This window comes from Artemia franciscana, chromosome 3 (genome assembly GCF_032884065.1).
Source record: "Artemia franciscana chromosome 3, ASM3288406v1, whole genome shotgun sequence".
In the NCBI taxonomy this organism is placed as follows: Eukaryota; Metazoa; Arthropoda; class Branchiopoda; order Anostraca; family Artemiidae; genus Artemia; species Artemia franciscana.
The window spans coordinates 31,661,089-31,684,027 of record NC_088865.1 but is presented as its reverse complement, the minus strand read 5'-3'; the positions used below and the strand labels follow the sequence as shown (position 1 = coordinate 31,684,027).

General features: G+C 34.0%; 2 protein-coding genes across 5 annotated transcripts in view; both read left to right on the top strand.

The window, feature by feature from the left end:
* LOC136025163 (uncharacterized) overlaps positions 1-22,939 on the top strand; it is a 489,107-nt gene that overhangs the window by 249,413 nt on the left and 216,755 nt on the right. The gene's annotated exons all lie outside the window — the stretch shown is intronic.
* Positions 15,143-22,939, top strand: part of LOC136025155 (uncharacterized) — an 81,208-nt gene continuing 73,411 nt past the window's right edge. Inside the window, exon 1 of the mRNA XM_065700909.1 lies at positions 15,143-15,436. Coding sequence (XP_065556981.1) covers positions 15,270-15,436 — 167 coding nt within the window. The 5' untranslated portion in view covers positions 15,143-15,269. The remainder of the gene's footprint in view (positions 15,437-22,939) is intronic.

Sequence of the window (22,939 nt, the reverse complement as noted above, 5' to 3'; positions counted from 1 at the left end):
CGACATTTATTTTAGCCAAAAAGACTGTCAAACAGAAAAACAGCGTTTTAGTCATTTCTTGCAAAATAATTTTAGCCAAAAGAAGACCAAAAGACTATTGTATGAAAATTCTAAGATAGTCAATTGATTTAGAAATAACGAAAATCTATGCGTATATTTAGCCTCCAGTTTCAGAGGCAGAAATTTCCTACGGCGGCGAATTGGTTACTAAGGGTGCAGGTAGTTCTACAAAATAATGCTTAACATAGACATTTATTTTAGCCAAATAGACTGTCCAACAGCAATGCAATGTTTTCAGCCATTTCGCGATGCAAACAATCCTAGCCAAAACAAAGCTAAAACGCTATTGTGTGAAAATTCTAATATTGTCAATTGATTTAGAATTATCGATTATCTATACGCATATTGATCCTCCAGTTTCAGAGTGAACAATTCCGTACGGTGGCGCATTGGTTTCTAAAGGTGCAGGTAGTCCTACAAAATAAACGGCTAACATATACATTTATTTTAGCCAGAGAGTCTGTCCCCAAGCACAGAAGTGTCTTCAGCCTATTTGTGGTGCAAAACAACAATTCTAGCTAAAAGAAGGTCAATGTGCTATCGTGTGAAAACTCTGAGCTAGTCAATTGATTTTAAACTATCGGAAAACTGTATGCATACTGAGCCTCCAATCTCACAAGCAGTAATGCCGTACGTTAGCGTATTTATCTCTAAAGGTGCTAGCAGTCCTACAAAATAAACGGCAACATAGACACTTAATTTCACGCTTTATATGAGTAGATGATTCGGTTGAAGCTTGAAAAAAATTGTTGACCGTTTTATATAATAGAGCTTCAGCTATTATGGAGAAGGTCGGTGGTTCTTTATGTAGGTTGGGGAAGGAGTGTATGTCAAATGTCAAAAAGTGAGTTTCTGATTCTTGGTTGGTCTTCAGATGAACGTAGCCAAATTTTCAAGCGTCGCCACATGCAACAATAATTAAGAATGTATTAAGCGATTTCTTGATTATTTGGATTAAACGTGTGATTTTACGTATGCTATAGGTTCTTGTGAACTTCCAACTTGGTTCATGTTACAGTATCAATTAATTTGAAAGCCATTACAGTAAAGATTATGCTTGATCATCAATTGTCTGAACATCATCCCGTAGCCTGCTCAATCAATTTTCCATCTTTTGGATATTAAGATACACCTCTTGGTTCTTCAGCACCTTTACACCGTCAAGACTGGTCGAAAATCGATCAAGCACTCTTTATCGTGGTGGTATATTCAATTCTGGATAAAATAAGCATCCCTTTCTTTCACCTTTTCCGGTTGCCTCGAAAAGAGAACCGAATATTTCTAGATATGCACTGGTGCTGAAATTCGCCATCCCCACGGTTTAATTGGTTGCTAGGGCCCCACTGTTATGGGTCCCGTTGGAATTACTCTCTAGGTTCCCAGTAGGATTGGTTTATAGGTCATCGGTGAAATTGGATTTTAGGGGGATCGGGCTGGAATTGCTCGCTAGAGGATGGGTCAGAAAAGGAATGTCAGTCACAGTGGTGTGAATATGCATGGCCATGGCTCAAAGAAACATAGAATTTCCTTTAAAACCACTCAGATATAAATCTAAATTTGGTTTAAAATTATCTCTAATAACAACTCTCTCCCCTCTGGGATTGGTTGCTAGTGCCCTCCCCCGTTGGAATTGCTCCTTAGGGGCTTGGTCAGCTATTGAGTGTCAAAGGCTGGGAGTTGAAAGAAAATAATACCAAGAAAAAAGAACAAAATATAGAATTGAGTCAAATGTCTTGTCCCCCCATTTTCTTTATATTTTGAGATAACTTAGATCATTCTTAGAGAAAATATCGCTAGAAATTCTCTAAGAAGGAAACTCCAAAATACTAGGATCATATTGCTAAGAAGAAAACAATCGTTTTCTCTGGGTTTATAACACCCTTCTAAAGCATTACTTCAAATATAACTAAGCTATAGTAATCAATTTTCTCCTCTGCATCCCAATTATTGCTTTCATATAAAACATGTAATTAATAACTTAATCATTCTAGTAAGCGGGACATGGGGATTCTCAGCGTGTGGAATTGGTTATTTCGTAAAATCTATTCCCTGAATCATAATAATAAAAATATATTGCTCGTCCAGCGTTCTAGGGCGCTAATTCCATTGGATTTAAATAGCCCTTTCGAATCCTAGTCATTAGAATATAAAGGCTCCCTGAAAAAATAACGCTTTGAACGCAAAAAGAAACCCCGAAGAAAAAATCGCTTAAAGTGTTATTTATCACCGATGTGTGTACGGTCATTACGTGATATCCCACGTGTGTGCTGTCATTTTGTAACATCACACGTGCGTATATACAAACAGGTATAGAAACAAGTATACAAACAAGTATACTCCAGAATCGTCGACTAGTACACTTTTCAACCATTTTTGATTTCTAGTGTATTTATTCGAGACAATGTTTTTAACAAAATCCCTTTTAATTGCAAATATTTTAATGATTATTTAAGTAGTGAGGGGTCAATTCGCTAAACAACACAAATAGCCGCTACTCTTTTCTTCCTTTTATGATTTAAGGTGACGAAGAAGTTCAAAGGTGATTCCTTCAAGACGCAGCTGTTATTAATTTTCTAAGAAATGCAGGTGCATGTTACGTAATAGGTAATATTTTCAAAAAGATGCAGGTGTTATTAATTTTATTCAATACGCAGGTCTTTGCTCCGTAATAGTGACTATATTATCTTTGATTCTATATTAACCCCGCAAGGGCCAGGAAAAACACTCAGAGCGCCCACCAAATCCTGCTTTCTTTGAATGTTACGTAACAGAGAATGTTTTTTCAAAAGGCAATATTTTCAAAAAGATGCAGTTTGTTCAATATGCAGGTGTTTGTTGCGTAATAGTGAATGTTTTATCTTTGATTCTATATTAAGGCCACAAGGGCCAAGAAAAACACTCAGAGACCCCGCCAAATTCTCTTTTCTTTGAATGTTACGTAACAGGGAATGTTTTCTTCAAGACATTTCAAGACGCTTTTTAAGACATTTTTTAAAACCTTTCAAGACATTTTTAAGACACTTTTCTCCAAGACGTTTTTCAAGACGTTTCAAGATATTCCAAACGGTTTTTAAGATATTTTTTCGAGAGATTTTTAGAGGAGTTTCAGGGCATTTTAAGACATTTTTGAGACATTTTTCTTCAAGACGTTTTTAAAAATTTTCAAGACATTTCAAGATGTTTTTAAGACATTTTTCCCGTCCTTTATTCAAAATACTTCTAGACATTTCAAGACATTTTTAAGACATTTTTCTTCAGGACATTTCAAGATATTTTAAGACGTTTCTCTAGACATTTTTCTCGAGACAATTTCAAGATTTCTTTTGTTGTTATGTAATAGGGGAATGGTTACCTCTGTTAAAAATGACGAATTCTCACGCGACTTGTTTCTTCGGGGCCCGTGCGGAGTCCCCGCTTGTAACTGAAGAGGTCACTCACGTAGGGTACTACGTAATAATCTAATTAATAATTCCTTCAGGATTTAATTTTTCTTTTAAGACTTTTTTCTTTCAATGGGTTTTTCTTTTTTCAGGGAACACTTATAATGTAAAGATTTTTGCCTCCTTTGGGAATCGAAAGAGATTTATCCTCAACGGAATGGAGCACAAGACATCTGAACCAAGAAAGCCTCCCTGATATTTTATTTCGGTGAATACTTTCTAATGGAAACGTTTTAATGAAGCTATGGATTAAATGTTTCCGTTTTCTGCAATAATTAACATGGGGGGGGGGAGAAAACTGATTATTGGAAATTGCTACCATTTAACGTGCACCTGTCTGTTAATTAATACTTTAGGGGGTATTATCAGATAATATTGCAGATTTTTCTTAGCACATTTTTAGTAATAGATTCTTTTACTCTATTGGATATTGAATGCGTTATCAGAGGTGAAATAAACGCAAGAGGATCAATATGGCTAGAATATGCTACACCTTCTAAACGATCAAAAGTCTGTCTTTTCCTCCTCACTGCACAACATTTTAAAATTTTACACTTATATTAGAGACAATCTTGAACGAACATACCCATGTACATAGGCTACCAGATGCTTAAATTGCATTAGTGAAATATAACAAAGTTTTATCCTGGAATAAGAAATCTAAAGAATGAAAGTTGTTTTTCTTACATACAAGATTTATTATTAAAAACAAATTTACAAGCATTATTAAAGCAATATATTCTTAGGCCATAGAAATCTATATTATGCAGGTAGCCAATGAGGGAGATGTTTTTAATTAGAATGTCGTTCAGACGAAGATTATCAGCATAGCTGCTGAGAAATTTGTCATAAGTATATCCAAAACATCAAAAATATAGAATTACATGAAGATAATTAGTTTTAATCAAAAAATAAAGATCCATTGAGAGGAAGTGGTGGCTTATTAAAGGTAAATTCAAGGGGGCACAGGACATGTGGCTTAATTCTATATTTTGTTCACTTTTTCTTGGTATTATTTTCTGGTGATTCCCGGCTTGTGACACTAGGGCTCACACAAGGTACCCTCTGGCAACTATTATCACACATATGGCGTTTTTCGGAAATTTTTTCTCTAGAAATATCCGTTTACGGTAGAGTCGATTGTTTAAACTTAATAAAAAATCTCAATAACGTTTCTACTGATGACTCTTGGCGATTCCACCTGTTTCCCATAAAAATACCCATGTAAACTAAAAATAACCTTTTTCCTTATTTGAACAGCGGAAACTTGCAATTTCGTTGTTAGGCTGCGATGTGCCATGGAGATTCCCAGCCTGTAGCACTCAAGGGCTGACAAATGGCACCCTCTGGTAACCATTATTAACATTTTTTGGAGATTTTCTCTCCAAAATATCCGTTTACACTAGAGTCGATCGCTTAAACTTAAGGAAAATATCCCCAATAACACTTTTTCTGATGGCTCCTGGCAGTTGAGACCAGCAAGGCACAATCTACCAGCCCGATGACACCCTCTGGTGCACATTATCACTCCTAAGGGTTTTTCAACTTTTTCCCCACAAAAATATATAACTAAAAATGACCTTTGTTTTTATTTGAACAGTGGAAAGTTGCAATTTAATCCCATGGCGACTCTCAGCCTTTGACACTCAATGACTTACACACAGCACCCTCTGGCAAGCATTATCATGGCATTTCGGGCGTTTTTCCTGCAAAAATATTCTTTTAGACTAGAATCGATCGTTTAAACTTCTTGAAAAATCCCCTATAGCGTTTCTTCTGATGACTCCTGGCAATTGAGGCTCGCAAGGCACAGTGTAACAGCCTGATGAAACCCTGTAGTGCACACTATCACACCTAAGGGCTTTTCAACCTTTTCCCACAAAATTAACTTATAAACTAAAAGCAACCATTTTTTTTTATTTGAACAGTGGAAACTTCCATTTAACTGTTAGAATGCGATGTTCCACGGCAGTTACCAGTCAGTGACGCTAAATCGCTAGCACACGGCACCATCTGGCAAGCATTATCAAACATATTGGCATTTTGGGTATTCTTCCTGCAAAAATATTCGTTTACACTAGAATTGATCGTTGGAACTTAATGAAAAAACCCCAATAGCATTTTCTCTGGTGACTCCTGTAATTTAGGCCAGTATGGCACAATTTGCCAGCCTGATGAAACCTCTGGCCCACTTTGTCACACCTAAGGACCACACAAAAATTACATTTTAAACTAAAAATGATCGGTGTTTTTATTTGAACAGTGGGAGCTTACAATTTCGTTGTTAGATTGCAATATTAGATAGCAATTCATGCCACTGTGGCACAACATAGCTGGCCCATGACACCCTGTGATACATATTATCATTGCTAAGGTATTCTCAGGCATTTTCGCGAAAAAATTATGATTTAAATCGAATGACTCGTTTTTCGTTAACCCAATCCCTCGTCATGCCCCCCTTGGCAATTCACGCCACCTTGACAATATGTGGCTGTCCTTTGGCATCCTCGTGACACATATTACCATTCCTAAGGCATTTTCAACCTTTCGCTGATTCCAGAATTCTGTATGAAGTTGCCCCAAGTAATCTATGATTGGTCTTATTCATTTCAAGTTTTATTATTATATTTTTCTTTTTTAATAGTCTTAGTTTTAAGGTTTTAATTTTAAAGTGAATTTTAAAGCTAGTTTTAAAAGTTTTAGTTTTAAACTCTCAGTTTTAAAGTTAGGTCTTAAAGTTCTTTTTAATTTAAAAGGTTTAGTTTTGAAACTTCTTTTTATTTGTTTTGAAATTTCACTCTTAAAATTTTTATTTGAAGTTTCAGTTTTTTAATTTTTGCTTAAAAATTTAATTTTAGAGTAATAGTCTTAAAAAGTTATTTTTTTAAGGTTTTTATGGCGTTCGTTTTAAATTTTTAGCTTTAATGCTTTAATTTTCTAGTTTTACAATTTTAGTTTTAAACCTTTATTTTTGAAGTTTTAGTTTTAAGTTTCTAATTTTAAAGTCTTATTTTGAATATTTTAATCCTACAATTTTAGTTTTAGCGAGTTTTAGCTTTAAAAGCTCTTAGTTTTACCGTTTTAGTCACAAAGCCTTTAGTGAAGATTCCCACAAAATAAAACAAATCTTATAAAACCTAAAATATTTCATTTAGATTAGTTTTAAAGCTAACCCTTTTAAGTTAGGCTGCTCTAGGCTAGGTTGACGCGTCGTATCAAAATAGCGTAGACTAACCTAACTTAAAAATTTTAAACCTTTCAAACAGACACTTTTTAATGCTTAGAAAATAATTTCTCTTGTATTGGTGTGGACTATCAGTATTATCGAATATGTGTTCCCATGTTGAACAAAATACAAGTTCTAATTTTTCTATTTGTTTTTCTTTGAGTATATACTGTAATGCTTCTCAAACCGTTCAAATTTCAAGAACCTTAATAATTTTGAAATTTCCCGCTTCTAATATTCTAGTTTTTATATTTTGACAAAAAAATGAAATCAAACTTTCTATGGCGTCAACTTTTTTAACAATTCCAGAATTCTACCACCTACCTTATATAGTTTTACCTTTCAAGGCCTTTGAAAATTTTAAAGGCCATAAAAATTCAAAATTTACAACTTTTTTTTATATTTTGACAATAGAATACCTTTCACAGCAGACGGAATCTAAAATTTTAAAATTCGACACGTCTCAAGTTTTATTTTAAAGTTCGACAGCTTAAATCCTTCACAGTTTAAGAATTTAAAAAATATATTTTCACACTTCTGAAATTTTACTATAAAAATCTCTACTACATTCTGTAAACTGATTGAGCTGCGTTTTGTTGATGAATTAAAGGAGAAATGTAGCGTTCCCCCATACGTGTTTGATTTTTAGAATAAAATAGGGGCTTTAAGTGACTCTTTACGTCACTTTATTATACCGTATGGTTTTGTTGATCACAAAATAAAAAAAAGAAACTCAGTAACGTTTCCACTCTCCAGGCTAAAATGAGCAGTTTACTTTTTGACATTTGAGTACAAAAATTAGGCAAATTTTTCCTCCATGTCTGTTTGACATCCAGATTGACGGAAATATTTTCAAAATGACAAACATCAATGCTAGAACCGAAAAATGAAATTAATAGTCATATCATAGCATCATACAACGCTAGGTAATCTTATAATTTATATCACAGAACCCTGGTTACTTCAGTTCACGCTTTCCTGAAGACAAATTATAATTTACATGTGAAAATATTTACTTGTGAAAATGCTATGAGTCGAAAACTTTTTGGTCTAAATTTTAATTTTTTTACTTTCAGTTTTAAAACTTTTGAAGCTAATTCTATCAATTGTGAAATTTGTATAGAATGAATTTCTTCAAAGTTTTAAGGATTTTTGTTGCCAAAAAAAAATTAAACTCTTGAGAAAATTATTAAATTTATTGAAATTTGATGTCTTTGTGTGGCCAATGAATTTTACTTAAACCAAATTATTAGGTGTTAGAAATATTGGATTTTGATAAAGCAGCAAACATTCTTGAAAATATCAAGGTTTATCATTGTCGGAATGTGAAAAATGAAAGTTAAGAAGAAGAACAATGTGAAAAGTTTTGAAATTACAAAAATTAAGGCTTTGGGTTTTCAACTCCTGAAGCTAAAATTTAATAGATGTGGAATTTGAAAAAGGTCGAGATTCCATAAAATATGAATGTGTTATCAAAACATACAAATCGAAACTTGAACAAGTGTGAAAATACAAAATTTCTCAAAATTCTTGATTTTAGCCGCTCTTCACATGTCAAATTATGACAATTAAGTCCGAGGATAGTGGAGCTATGAAAAAAACTCAAGATCTTGGAAGTGGAAACCATCGTGTCGTCAAAAATATAAAATTATGGGTGTTCAAATTATGAAAATGTGACATTCTTCAAAATTCTAGAAATGTGAAGGTTTTAATATCTATAAGTTTGAAAATTAGGTCTATAGCTTGTGGAATTAAAAAAAAAGCTGAGATTCTTGAAATTTAAATACTCTGAGTTATAAAACCATGAAAATTAATTCTAAAAATTGTGGGAGTTTGAAAAAGATTGAGATTCTTGAAGGATTGAATGTAATGTGTTGTCTGTACAGAAAACCTCAATAAAAATCCAAAATTATGTGTCAAAGTCTTAGAATATTCAAATGATTGCTAAGATTCTTGAAATTTTAAGGGTTTGAAAATTTGGTGTAAGATTTTGGAGTTCCAAAAAGAGTCGACATTTTTATATGTTCAAAGGCTTTGTAGAGTCTAAAAACAAAAATAAATAGTCCTAGTTCGTAGCTACAACAAGAAGGGTTAAATGGTTAAAGAGTTAAAAAAAATGTATAATTGGTTAAAAGGAGGTAAAAGGGCGAAAAAGAAGTAAAAGAATCGAAAAGGTTAAATAGTTTAAATAATGTTTGATACATTATCCCTTCATCAAGAAATCGGCTACCAAAATACATATAACCGTTTGTTTTTTTTTTTTACTATGTCTAGAAATTTCCTTCAACGAAAAAACAGATGTGTCACAGACCTAAATTGCTGTCCCTCTATAATCCATGGATGCAATACTACTGCTACCTTAGGGTTTTTAATTATTATGTTGTGTCTCATTTAGGGCCAAAGTTGTTATTTCGCATCACAGAATAACAAAATTAACATCTTGCAATTGTGCGATCTCTGTTTTAACTTTCATAGGGTGCTACAATTATTTTTTTTTTTTGCTCAAATATGCCCTTTCCCATTACTGTATTATCCATTGTTCAATAAGGTAGTCCCCACGAACAAGCATATATTGCAATGTCCTAAAAGTTGTAAAAAGTAATTTTACAAAGTTTAAGCATTAAGGGAAATCAAGCTTTTTAGCTTTCCAAGCTCTTCTAATGACTGGATTTAGCTCTAGACTGTGTAAAAACATCGCTGATTTTTTCTTCTTTTTGAGTTGTTTGGTATAATGAACCAGGTAGATATTGACCTAACCTGGTTGTAAGAAATAAGTACAGAAAAATATTTCAAACTAACAAAATCAGCAAAATTTTGTATATGGCCTGGGCTATAGATTGGCACTATTTTTCTCGGTAATGTGCATTTTTCAGGCTTGGATGGGGGTAGCTTTGCTCTTAATTGTCGTAATGATTTTGGTTTATTAGTTGACTTTTATTTCATCTGTTAGTTCCATACAGAAGCAGAGAAATTGATAACAATTTCTTTTCGTTTCAGTTTGAATTAATATATGACTTTGCTTCTGTTCGATATCATTTTTGATATTTATTTTTACTTTTCTTTGAAAAAGACATCTTTTTGAAACTTTCTTTTAATTAATGACAAAAGCAGCTACATTGCTGAGGTAAAGAGGGTTGATTTCGATTGGGGGTTATTTGTATCATGATGGGTTTAATTACAGGAGGATGAGTTCCAGGGACTGAGGTCTATTAAGAATGAGTTACATGCTGTTGAATTGCAAAGGAGTTAAGCCATGGGGAATGACCGTGAGGATTGAGCTGAACGGAAATTTGTTGTTGTAAGAAAGTTGTAAGAAAGTTCGAATAAAAGGGCTTAATTTGAGAAATTTTGAGATAAATAAGGTTGGTTTCCAGGACCATTGACTTAAACAGAGATTGAGTTACATGGGGTTAAATTGAATGGGTTTGAGTCGAATGAGGTCGAATTGAATGGGTATAATTTAATTGCGTCGAATTGTATTGGGACGATTTGAATGAGTGTTGAGTGAAACCGAGTTTCAGGTGCGTGGGTTGAGCTAAATTAGGGTTGAGTGGAACCGTGTTTAAATTGGAAGTGTGTTGGGTTGAATTGGGGATAAGTTAGATAGGCTTGAGTTGCAGGGTGGCTCAGTTGAATCAGAGGTGGATACAGGGGGCTACCTCCTTTGAGATATTTCTGGCTCATTTGTTTTTTTTTCCTTTTTTGAGTGAACATTTCAATTTGATCCATTATTGGCAACGTTGTGACCCCCCCGCCCCGTAAGATTTTTCTGTAGATCTGCGCCTGAGCCGAGTGGAGTTGATTTTAATGGGGTTGAATCAAAAGAGTGGAGTTGAACAGGGTCAAATTTAATAAGGTTCGTTTAATGAGGTTCTTTGGCATGGAATTGATTTTGAGTGGATATCGAGTTAAAAGGGGCTTGGGCTGCCTCTAGGCTGATATACTCAAGGGTAGACATAAATCAGGTTGAGTTAAATGAAATTCAGTTAAACAGGTTGGGGTTGAACGGGGTTGACTTGCAATGGGACCAAATTTAACAAACTCTATGCTCAAACATATTGAACAGGTAGACCACACTCAAAGATATGGGTGAATACGTTAAAAATATTCTGTATGCTTCTCAACAAAATTATTGGCTCAAAATCAAACAGTTCGTGGTAACGAACTGTAGTAAGGATCGACCCGGCTCAATAGTAACCGAAACTCTAAAATACGGAATTTTTATAACAATAGTCACATCAAAAGAATTGCATTTTAATGCTGATTTTAAATATGTATGTCTTATTAAATTTAGACTTACACATCAAAAGTTACGAGCCTAAGAAAATTTGCCTTATTTTAGAAAATAGGGGAAAACACCCCTTAAAAGTCATAAAATCTCAACAAAAATCACACCAGCACATTCAGCTTATCAGAGAACCTTACAGTAGAAGTTTCAAGCTCCTATCTACAAAAATATGGAATTTTTATTTTTTACCACAAGACAGATCACGGATGCGTGTTTATTTGTTTGTTTTTTGTTTTTTTGTTTTTTGTTTATTTGTTTTTTTCCCAGGGGTGATCGTATCGATCCAGTGGTCCAAGAATGTCCTCTCAGAGCTCATTCTAACGGAAATTAAAACTTCTAGTGCCATTTTTAAGTGACCAAAAAACTGGAGGGCATCTAGGCCCCCTCCCACGCTCATGTTTTTCCCAAAGTCCTCGGATCAAAATTATGAGATAGTCATTTTATTTGAGGCAGTCCCAAATACGTTTGTTTTTGGGACGCGTTACTCCCCCACAGCCCCGTGGGAGGGGCCGCAAGTTACAAACTTTGACCGTTGTTTACACATAGTAATGGTTATTTGGAAGCGTACGGACGCTTTCAAGGAGATTTTTTGGTTTGGGGGAGGGGTTGAGTGGAGGGGGTTATGCGGGGGTAATTTTCCATGGGGGATTTTACATTGGCGAAGAAAATTTCCATGAAGGGGCCCAGGATTTCTTAGCATTTTTTTAAAGAACAATGAAAAAATAAACATGAAAAAGTTTTTTCAACTAAAAGTAAGGAGCAGCATTAAAACTTAAAGCGAACAGAAATTATTACGCATATGAGGGGTTCACCTACTCCTAATACCTCGCTCTTTACGCTAAAGTAACTTTATTAATTTCAACTATTTATTTTACGGCTTTTGTGGTTCAGGGGTTATTCTTAAGGAATTGGGACAAAATTTAAACTTTAGTGTGAAGAGCGAGGTATTAACGAGGGGGTGAACCCCCTCATATACGTAATAAAAACATACGAATATAGCAGTTCGTTGCAAAAGTTAATTCGTAAGTTACGCATATTTTTACTAATAAAAATGTTCGTAAAAAATTAAAAGTTCTAGTTGCCTTTTTAAATGACCAAAAAATGGTGGGTAACTAGGCCTACTCCTCCGCTTCTTTTTTTCAAAATCGTCGGATCAAAACTATGAGAAAGCCATTTAGCCATAAAAATAAATTAATATGCAAATTTCGTTTCACTTATTCAAGTGCGGTGAGCCAAAATCAAAACATACATTATTTTAAAAACGTTCAGAAATTAAATAAGAAAACAAGTTTTTTTAACTGGAAGTAAGGAGCGCAAATTAAAACTTAAAACGAATAAAAATTACTCTGTATATAAGAGGGGCTGTTCCCTCCTCAACGCCCCGCTCTTTACGCTAATTTTTTTTTTTTACTGTTTTAAAAAGTAGAGTGGAGAGAAAGAGTTAAACTTTAGCGTAAAGAGCGGGGCGTTGAGGAGGGAGCAGCCCCTTTCATATACGGAGTAATCTCCGTTTGTTTTAAGTTTTAATCTTGCTCCTTACTTTCGGTTAAAAATAACTTGTTTTCTTATTAAATAATATAAAAAAATATAATCCAAAAAATCAGTTTTTATATCATCGTATTCCTTATTAACATCACAACCAGAGAAAAAAGCTATTTTTCGGAAAGTCAATCATGAAAATTCTTACTTTCACATGCATTCTCTCATTTGAATATATTTTCTTTGTTCCGTATTCTCAGACCGAGGCAAATTACAAACCTTACACGGGCAATGCGTGTCATTTCTACATCAAAATATTTCAATTCACTCTTAAAATTTATTAATAGAAAATTGCAAAAACTCTATAGATTGATTTTCTTGTTCCCAACTATTGTCACAAGTTATTTTAAATGGTAGAAGCAGTTGGTCATATTTGAAATCAGCTTCCATTTCATATCAACTGAATTCAATGCCTATACTTTGAAAAAACTGTCTTCTGTTGAAAAAATTTAAAAAACTGTCTTTTTCTAGTTTCCATAGACACTCTCACAATTTTTGCGAAAAACCGTAAAAAGTATATTTCGAAAAGTATTGGTTTTAATTCATTTTCTTAATTCCACTTGTATAGTAAAAGCAGAAAGTTTTGTCAAAAGGGTGGACTGTACATCCATAAAAAAACTTATTGCTCCCATAAATAAGATCTTAAAAAGCAAGTATACCACTTCCGTATCGGTTTCTTTAGATTAAATAAAAAAAAATTCATATAAAAAGTTTAAAAAGAAAATAAGAATCTACAAGTGGTAGAATTAATAGCATCTGTATTGATTATTAGAGCTTTTCCACGAAAATTGTTCTTGCAAACTCTTGAATTTGACATCTCTCGAATAGGAACTGCTGCGAAACTTAATTAAGCTCATTTTTGGGCTGAAGCAAGCTTCAGCCAGGACTTTGAAGAGCTTGATCAGAAGAACGGCTGGAAATGTAAAGGAAGGTTAGTAAAAAATGTCGAGTTTCCAAACTTGGAAGTTTCCGTTAAAATACTTCTTACATATTTCAATAGTAACTGAAATAGTTATAGGTTAGGTTTCTACGAAATATTAATACTTTCAGATAATCATAAGCATTGATCAATTACAGTAATGAAATACTGTAAAATATGAGAATTATTCTACTTATTAAATACAATAAAAAATAGTTGTTTTTGTTTGACTGGAAGCTTACCGGAGAAAGGTTATGAAAATAATAAATTCTCACTGAGAATTTCAAGTGTTTTGGCTAAGGACTAGACATTTTTTTTAGATTCTGCTCGTGCTTGGAGATTGTGTACAATGATTTTAAATCACAGATCTTTGACTAAATTTTTCAAAAATTTACTTTTTTTACCAAAATAAAAAAAATAAAATTGGCCAAGAATTAGTAAAAAGTGCCTGATGCAAAAAAGGTGTAGTTAATTGGTGACAGATGAGGACGAACACTGCTGAGAAAAAAGAATATTGACCATGATATCTAGTCTTCGAACATTTCAAATTGATAAAAACAAACACACACACACACACTCACACACGCATATATATATATATATATATATATATATATATATATATATATATATATATATATATATTTATATATATATGTGTGTGTGTGTGTGGGTGTATATATATATATATATATATATATATATATATATATATATATATATATATATATATATATATATATATATATATATATATATATATATATGTGTGTGTAAAAACAAAATGAAAGATATGAAATATGAAATTCTTTCCTTGTCCTTTTTCTTATGGAATAATTTAATAATTTTAGTTATATACTTGAGCCATTTTGACAACAACTTACAAGCTCAAAATTGATTTTTCTTTTCCTTTACATTTAAGACTCATGAGACAGGAAATAGCGAATGTTACCTAAATAACTTACCTTTTGTTTCCAGTCATATTGTAAAACATCAGAAAAATGTCATAGAATGATATTTTTGTGGATTAATCTGGTTATGTACGAAATTAAATGCTATGAGTATAAGTACATGTTACATATTTATTGCTAGAAGCATATATATTAGTTATCTAGCATTAACAGAAAATGTTTTCATCTTTGAGTTTTCTTAGTATATAGTTTAATTTCATCACTCAATCCGACATCGTCTGTTTTGATACACTAGGCCGCAGAATGGCTACCAAATGGTAAAGTCTTCTTATTTAGAATTCCGTCACATGTAAAATTAAATCCAGAGTTCTAGTCATTCGTAAATTGAAGAAATTTATGGTGGTCTCTATTTTTTTCAAGATTTTTTCTTATAATGATTGATAGCCCTTATATTAGGACTCCCCTAGATCCTCATGCTTAGAGAGTTGGGACGTCTAGAAGGCTTTACTTAGTCACCATTGTACTTCATCTGTATTTACTCCGTCCACTTCAGTTATCAAACTGCTAAGAAGTTGAAGAATCTGTCATAATTTTCTAACTAATATCGTAGAGTCCGATTTGTACTTAATGTATAAATGTTTTAGTTCTTATACGTTCGTCATTTAAAATCCCTTTAATTCAATATACTGTTAAAGTTAAATTCATAGCCTAATCATTTGAAAGCTTGATAAATGAAAAGAAATACAGTGGTTAAAAGATAGATTGTTGTGAGTGGAAACTCGATTGCCTTGAGAATAATACAGATCGTCTTGAAGATTATTTTAAACTCTGCATTTATGTCAAAACAAATGATTTTAACGTGGAATCTGCAAATTCACATGGTTATATGAAACTGCTGATACATGAGGAAATTAGAGCTCAGTCAGCGCAGGACATTATAAAAGAGAATATCGAATGTATCCAGGAAAAAGTTACGGAAATTCTTCTCGAATCTGTTGCTGAGTTTATGGACAAAGCGAGGGGAGAAACTGTTGGGAGGCGCGATAGAATTACGTAAGTAAAAGAAGTCATTTTTCATCTTTTTCTGTCCTAATCGTTTTTAGGAGAAATGTAGCCAAGGGAAGCATTGTAACGGAAATTATTAAGTAATTTGCGTGCGCTAAATCCCGTTTCCAGCGACTAAAAGTGCGTCACGGGTCCACAGTATAGTTAGGCTGATCGTGTAGTTGTTTTTTTCAATGTATGGCTTTTCAGATAAACTGAGCGCTAGCTGTAATATTTTGCCTTACTTTAATTACTCACGAAAATCTAATGACTGAATTCTTTTTGTATCGATTTCAAAGTTTGTCAATAAAATGTGAAAAATACTTGATATTTTTTTTTAATTTTAATTTATTTATAAAAATTTATATTTCTGATAGTGATATTAGACAGTATTTGCAAAAATCATACAGTGTTGGGCTTGATCCATAAAGACAAATTCAGTTTGTCAAGTTTACACAATCGTGGTTGCAGCGATAGCTACAACCTAGTGAAGAGCAAACCTTAACCCAAAGTAACCGGAAAAAAGATCTTGAAAAAAAGTAGTGAAAAAGAATACCCATTTAAAGCTGATTCGGGAATGGCAACTATTATTTACTAATAGTAATTTCAACTAGTTTAAACCTGATTTACGTATGGAGTTGCTCGGTAGGTAAGCTTTTGAAACAGATTAAATATATTTTCAGTGGAATATTTTTCCATATTTTTTATGTGTTGTTTTGGGTTTTTTTATGTAGTGTTTCGTTGTTTATTTTTCATGTTGGTTTCAGTAAACGGTATGATGCTCCATACTCTTTTTCTTTTTTCTTTTTTTAGCTCATCTTCGCAAGCATCGCTTTTGTTGTGCTATTGTATAAAAATGATTACTTTCAATAAAATTAATTTACTACTACTACTACAACTACTACTATTTCGTGTAATTTTAATGGTTAAAGTTATTGCGAAAACAAAGCTATGGGCAAATGAAAAAAGAGCCTAAAACCCCTGAGAAATGGCGTCAATGCACCAATTGGAGCGAATGGAATAAGTATAGTCAACAATCTCATTTAGAATAATTACAGTCTCCCGACTCAAACAACAAGAGAAATCCTTTTTCTGAATAAAAAGTACATTAAAAAATAATTTTTGTTTCTCTTTTTTTCTTCGCCGCACTAGAATATCAAAGAGAGATTTTTAATGATACATTTGAAAGTTAACTTTTATATCTAAGTGTTTTCTCATAATTTTGCCCTCATGACCCATACATATACTATGACAAAGACCCATACGGCACCAACAATGTCAATTTTTGGCATCATTTCTAGAAAAGGCTGAAAAGCATGAAAATGCATAGTCATAATCTCTATAGTCAAAGCCAAGGATTGATAACCACTCAATTGTATACTCTCTCTCCCAGCCTCCTTATTAAGTTTCATAAATCGTCTGCTGACTAGCAGCATCAGCACGGTACGGCAACGTCGAAGAGACATGTTTGTTGGCTCAATTTAAAGCTCTTAATCAAATGAACGTGCTTTTTGTAGATTGGTCTTGATGATGCCATCTTAAAGTGTCATATGGTACCAAGAATGGCAATTTTTGCCGCAGTTTCTGGAGTCGAGAGGCTTTGAAGCATACAAAGGGTACTATCATAATCCCCCTGGTTGTAAAATCCGTTTATTAGATCTGGTCTTGTCAAGTCCACTTCCAAGTGAAAACTAAAAGTACATTCTTTGAAACAAACTGTCAACATAAAAAAAATCATTAAGATTAGTTTTGAAATAACGACTATTATTTTTGTTTACATTAACAGTAAAAGCTCATTACGAAAAAAAATTTGGAACTTTCAAAAAGTAGTTTCTAATGCTAATGTCTCTTTTTGTTCTTTTTATTTTGCCAGCACTAGTGGGAAACCAGAGAATCATAGAAAGCTTTCAGAGAGATTATTTGAAATCTAATACTCACATGTTTATTGTTAGCATAAAATTTTCTTGACAACACCAGCGTATGGTAGCATATGGCACTAAAAAAAGGGGACTTTTTGTGTCGTGTATCTCCATTGAAATCTCCATGGCAAAAAATCCTTAACATGATACTTAAAATCCTCCTCTTGATTGCCAGCCTCCTCCCAATCCCCTTAATAAGTGAAAAGGAAAAAACAGCTTTGAAAAAAATGCCAAGTAAAAAAAATCTGTTGGCTCAAATTCAAAACTTATTCGAGAATAGTAATAAGCACTATTTGAGTTTATTGTAACAGTAAAGGTTAAGCTCTAAAACAAACTCTTGGGAATTCCAAAAAAACAGCTTGATAAGAGGACGCGGGTTCGAATCCCAGTGTACCCAATTCTTCAGTTTGGGACGGGGGTCAGTGGCGTGACTCTGTAAGCTTAGCCAGAGTCGACCCAGCTCTAAATGGGTACCTGGAGAAATCTGGGGAAGGTAAACAGGAAGGGTGTGCGACAGCAAAGGATGGCTGGCCCCCAACCCCCCATTGCACTTCCTGGCTGAAGGGCCAAGAAACGGAGATCAGCACCGCCGGTACGGACTGTAAAGTCTAATGCCGTATCCTTTTTTTTTTTAACGGGACAGTGAGAAATCGTAGGAGCATTAAAATGTGTAACCATACGAACTTCTAGGAAAGGCCTTCAGCGTCCTTTCCTTTTTAGGGAAAGGGCGCTGAGAAAGGAGGCGTAGGGAAAGGGCGTAGGGAAGGGGCCCTTTAGCCTTTTATTTTCCATAATGACAATGTTATTTTAATGATCAATTTTCTAAAAACGTTGAAGTCCAAGAAGCAAAAATAATGAAAGTATTCTTCCTTGTGAGAAGTTCTGAATTTTTTCAGCACTGCGTCACTGACTTAAAGCTCTTCCTCGGCAGCATTGCCAGCGTAGAGGGAACCAGACATCAGCGCCGTTAGTCGTCGCCAGAGTGGCCTGTTTTGGGCAAGGGTAGGAGCTTCGCTGGTGCTAATGCCCCCGCTGTAAGTCGATCGCATATGATATCCTCCCATCTCACACGTAGTCTACCTCTGGGGCGTTTCCAGCCATTAGCAGTTGGATAGAAGTCGAATTTAAGTCGGACAGGTGTTTCAATGAGTATACAAAGTAAATGACCGTAACAACGCAGCGCGTGTGATTCAAGCTGTTCGGACAAGAATTGTAATTTAAAGGACTGGAGCATATCCATGTTCCGTACCCTGTCGAGCCAGCTAACCTGTTTGATTTTGCGGAGGTGTTTTGTCTGGACAGCACCTACCTTCATTATCTGCGACTGAGTCAAAGGCCAAGTCTCTGACGAGTACAACACAACACTTGCTACCGACGCAGAGCAGATACGAGCTTCCGTGAGATGGATGACCCGGGGTATGTGGAATATTGTTCTCAAAAAATGGCCAAAAACGGCGTTCGCCTTTGCTACCCTTGCAAACCTAGATTTCCATTTGAGCAGACAATTGAACCAAGGTAGGTGAACTGCTAGACTATCTCAACACCTTGGCCATTTCTATAATTGTCAAAGGGCTGCAGAAAAAATTGCGTCAGAGAAATCGCAATAATAACCAAACGAATTTCCAGAAATAATACTACCTAGAAATGCAAAATTCCTTTAATGTCTTTCAGTTTTCAAAAATCTGTATATAGTTCATGCAGGTCAATATTTTATACATCATTGCACCCTGAAAAATATCAAGGATAATAAACCCCTTGGACTTTTTTTGTGACAAAAGGGCATTTTTTTTTAATATAAATTTTAAGCGAGTTTCGAAGTAAAACCTATATTTAATGCCCTATCTTAGAAAAAACTCATATTGACTTCCTCAATTTCTTCGCCCAACTTAGACAAAGTTCTATTTTTAAAGTTAATTGTGTATATTTTGAAAGTTTAAAAACGAAAGAATTTTGATTTTTTTTTTAAGGTAAGTTTTTCTAATAAAAGTAAAGAGTGAAATTGCAACTTAAAACGAACATATAATTATTTTTCCATATTTCATGCGCCCTATATCTGAAAAAATGTTTCAAATAAACTGATTCATGATATTTACTCATTTTGCAACTTGTGCTTATCAAACAGTTCGTGGTAACGAACTGTAGTAAGGAGCGACCCGGCTCAATAGTAACCAAAACTCTAAAAAATGGAATTTTGATACCAATAGCTACATCAAAAGAATCGCATTTTAAAGCTGGTTTTAAATAAACCAGCTGAGAAAATTTGCGTTATTTTAGAAAATAGGGGGAAACACCCCCTAAAAGTCATAGCATCTTAACGAAAATCACACCATCAGATTCAGCGTATCAGAGAACCCTACTGTAGAAGTTTCGCTCCTATCTACAAAAATGTGGAATTTTGCATTTTTTTTGCCAGAAGGCAGATCACGGATGCGTGTTTATTTGTTTTTTTTGTTGTTTTTTTTTTTCCCAGGGGTGATCGTATCGACCCAGTTGTCCAAGAATGTTGAAAGAGGGCTCATTCTAACGGAAATGAAAAGTTCTAGTGCCCTTTTTAAGTGACCAATAAAATTGGAGGGCACCTAGGCCCCCTCCCACGCTAATTATTTTCCCAAAGTCAACGGATCAAAATTCTGAGATAGCCATTTTATTCAGCGTAGTTGAAAAACCTTATAACTATGTCTTTGGGGACGATGTACTCCCCCACAGTCCCTGTGGGAGGGTCAACAAGTTACAAACTTTGACCTGTGCTTACATATAGTAATGGTTATTGGGAAGTGTACAGGCGTTCTCAGGAGGATTTTTTTTGGTTGGGGGAGGGGTTGAGAAGAGGGGGATATGCTGGGGGAACTTTCCATCGAGAATTTGTCATGGGAGAAGAAAATTTCTATGAAGGGAGAGCAGGATTTACTAGCATTATTTAAAAAAAAACAATTAAAAAATAAACGTGAAAAAGCTTTTTCAGCTGGAAGTAAGGAACAGCAATAAAACTTAAAACATACAGAAATTATTACTCATATGAGGGGCTCACCTCCTTCTAATACCTCACTCTTTACGCTAAAGTATTTTTAGCAATTTCAACTATTTATTCTACGGCTTTTGTGATTCAGGGGTCATTCTTAATGAATTGGGATAAAATTTAAGCTTTAGTGTAAAGAGCGAGGTACTGACGATGGGGCGAATCCCCTCATATATGTAATAAAAACATGAGAATACAAAGGTTCTTTACATAAGCTAATTTATAAGTTACGTAAATCTTTTACCAATAAAAAGATTCGTAAGAAAATCAAAAGTTCTAGTTGCCTTTTTAATTAACCAAAAAATCGGAGGGCAACTAGGCTTCGTCCCCCGCTCTTTTTTTCTCAAAATCATTCGATCAAAATTATGAGAAAGCCATTTAGCCAAAAAAAAAAAAAATGTAAATTTTGTTTTGATTATTCCTCTGCGGAGAGCCAAAATCAAAACATGCATTGATTCAAAAACGTTCAGAAATTAAATAAAAAAAACAAGTTTTTTAAACTGAAAGTAAGGAGCGACATTAAAACCTAAAACGCACAGAAATTATTTCGTATATGAAAGAGGCTGCTTCCTCATCAACGCCCCGCTCTTTACGCTAAAGTTTTTTACTGTTTTAAAAAGAAGAATTGAGAGAAAGAGTCAACCTTTAGCGTAAAGAACGGGGCGCTGATGAGGAAGCAGCCTCTTTCATAAACGAAATAATTTCTGTGCGTTTTAAGTTTTAATGTCGCTCCTTACTTTCAGTTTAAAAAACTTCTTTTTTTATTTAATTGAAAACAAAAAACCAACACAACAGAACAGGCTTAAGAGCAGGTTCATCCCCAAGAAGCCTGAAGAAAACAAAATACTAGTTTATAAGGCTTTCAGAAGTGTTTTACCGGCCACGAATTTAGTTGATTTTTCTATACAGTTTAAAACAAAAATAAAAATGAAAATGAATAAAATTAAGATGGATTATACAAATCAATATATACTAGGAAATAACGCGAAAAGATTGGAAAACACGCAAACAGTGGAAAAAGAAAAATAAAACGCAAGAGGACAGAGTTTGCAATAGTATGTGTGTGTTTTCTCTTCTTTTAGTGCTATTTTAACTTTTCCCAGCTTAAAAGATCCGAGGGGCTCTTTGAACAAAAGTCGTAATTTAGAAAAGAAAATATTAGAATCAGAACTAAATCCCAATCCTTGTCTAGAGCAATAGCTTCTGGATAACACACGAAATTTACATTTTTTCATTTGATTTAGGATTTTTCAAGCATAACAAATAGAAAGTATTTACTTAATATCCAGAACACAATCGAGAAGTTTGCTTTGTTTGATCTTAGAAAACCGGTTTTCTCTCGTATTCGGTTATAACTAGCTTATTCTTTCCGGAAATAAAGAACGATGCAGGTAGATTTTAATGAAATATTTAATATATAGAGGTGGTTAGGTTAGGTATTTAATATAATGCGGTCTGGGCAGCCTGCTGTCCATAATTCTTTGTTGTAATTCCCGTAATTTTGTTACATAAGTATTATATTTTCATCATATTTTGGTATATTTCATTTGGATTAACCTGACGGCTTCTTCAGTGTGTTTTAGATAATACTCATGTACCCGAATAGGGATATAGGAGCTTCAAAACATAGAACAATGCCCCTATTTGGGTAGTAGATCCATTCCTAGAAATTTCACTCACACAGCAAAAATTTCAGAGTTAGGATAAAACTATTCTTTGTACGCGTTTGCTTTTCTCCAATAACTAGAGTACATTACATTCATAAAAATCTCAATTTATGAATCTCCTCCCACACAAAATTGATATGATGTCCGCGTAATTGACTAGCCTACGAAAATTATCGCTATTCTTTTCATTTTTGGCACTTTCTAATGCTTAGAGCAATAGATGAGTCCTTCCTCGCAAGGCAAGATATTGCTTCCTGATCATTTAGCAAGTCCAAATTGTTTTTTAATACAATCTCTCCTCAATCCGTCTTCATTTCCGACGTTCCATAGTAAGAATATGATAGTCCACAACTGTCAAGTAAATTATATTCACTTTCCAGTACAGCTGTCAAAACCAGAAAACAGCACAATAATATTGAACTAGTAAAGGGTTATTCTCCAATATTTTTTTTCTTAATCTGTTTTCTTCACCTCTGGATACAGAATCAATGATAATGAAAAGTCGGAAAGATCCATTCGATCACAATCGAATTTGTTACAAAACTTCTAGCTCGCTTTTTTTAAGGCCTAAAATGATCAGACGATGAGTCAAGCACCCTCTCAAAAACTCTGATGGATATAGAATTAATGATAATAAAATGTTGGGAGGGATCTATTCGATCGTAAATTTGTCACAAAACTTCTAGCTCCCTTTTTAAAGGTCTAAAGTGATCAGACGATGAGTCAAGCACCCTCTCAAAAGCCCTTTGTTCTTTTTGTCCCTCTTGAAGTCTCTATACTGTCCCGTTTGAACCCACATCAACATTTTAAGATATTCAATTTAGTTAGAAGAGCAAAAAAAATAGAAAAACCGTACCTTTGAGAGCAATACTACCCATACAATCCCAGGGTCAACGGTCCAAAACCATAA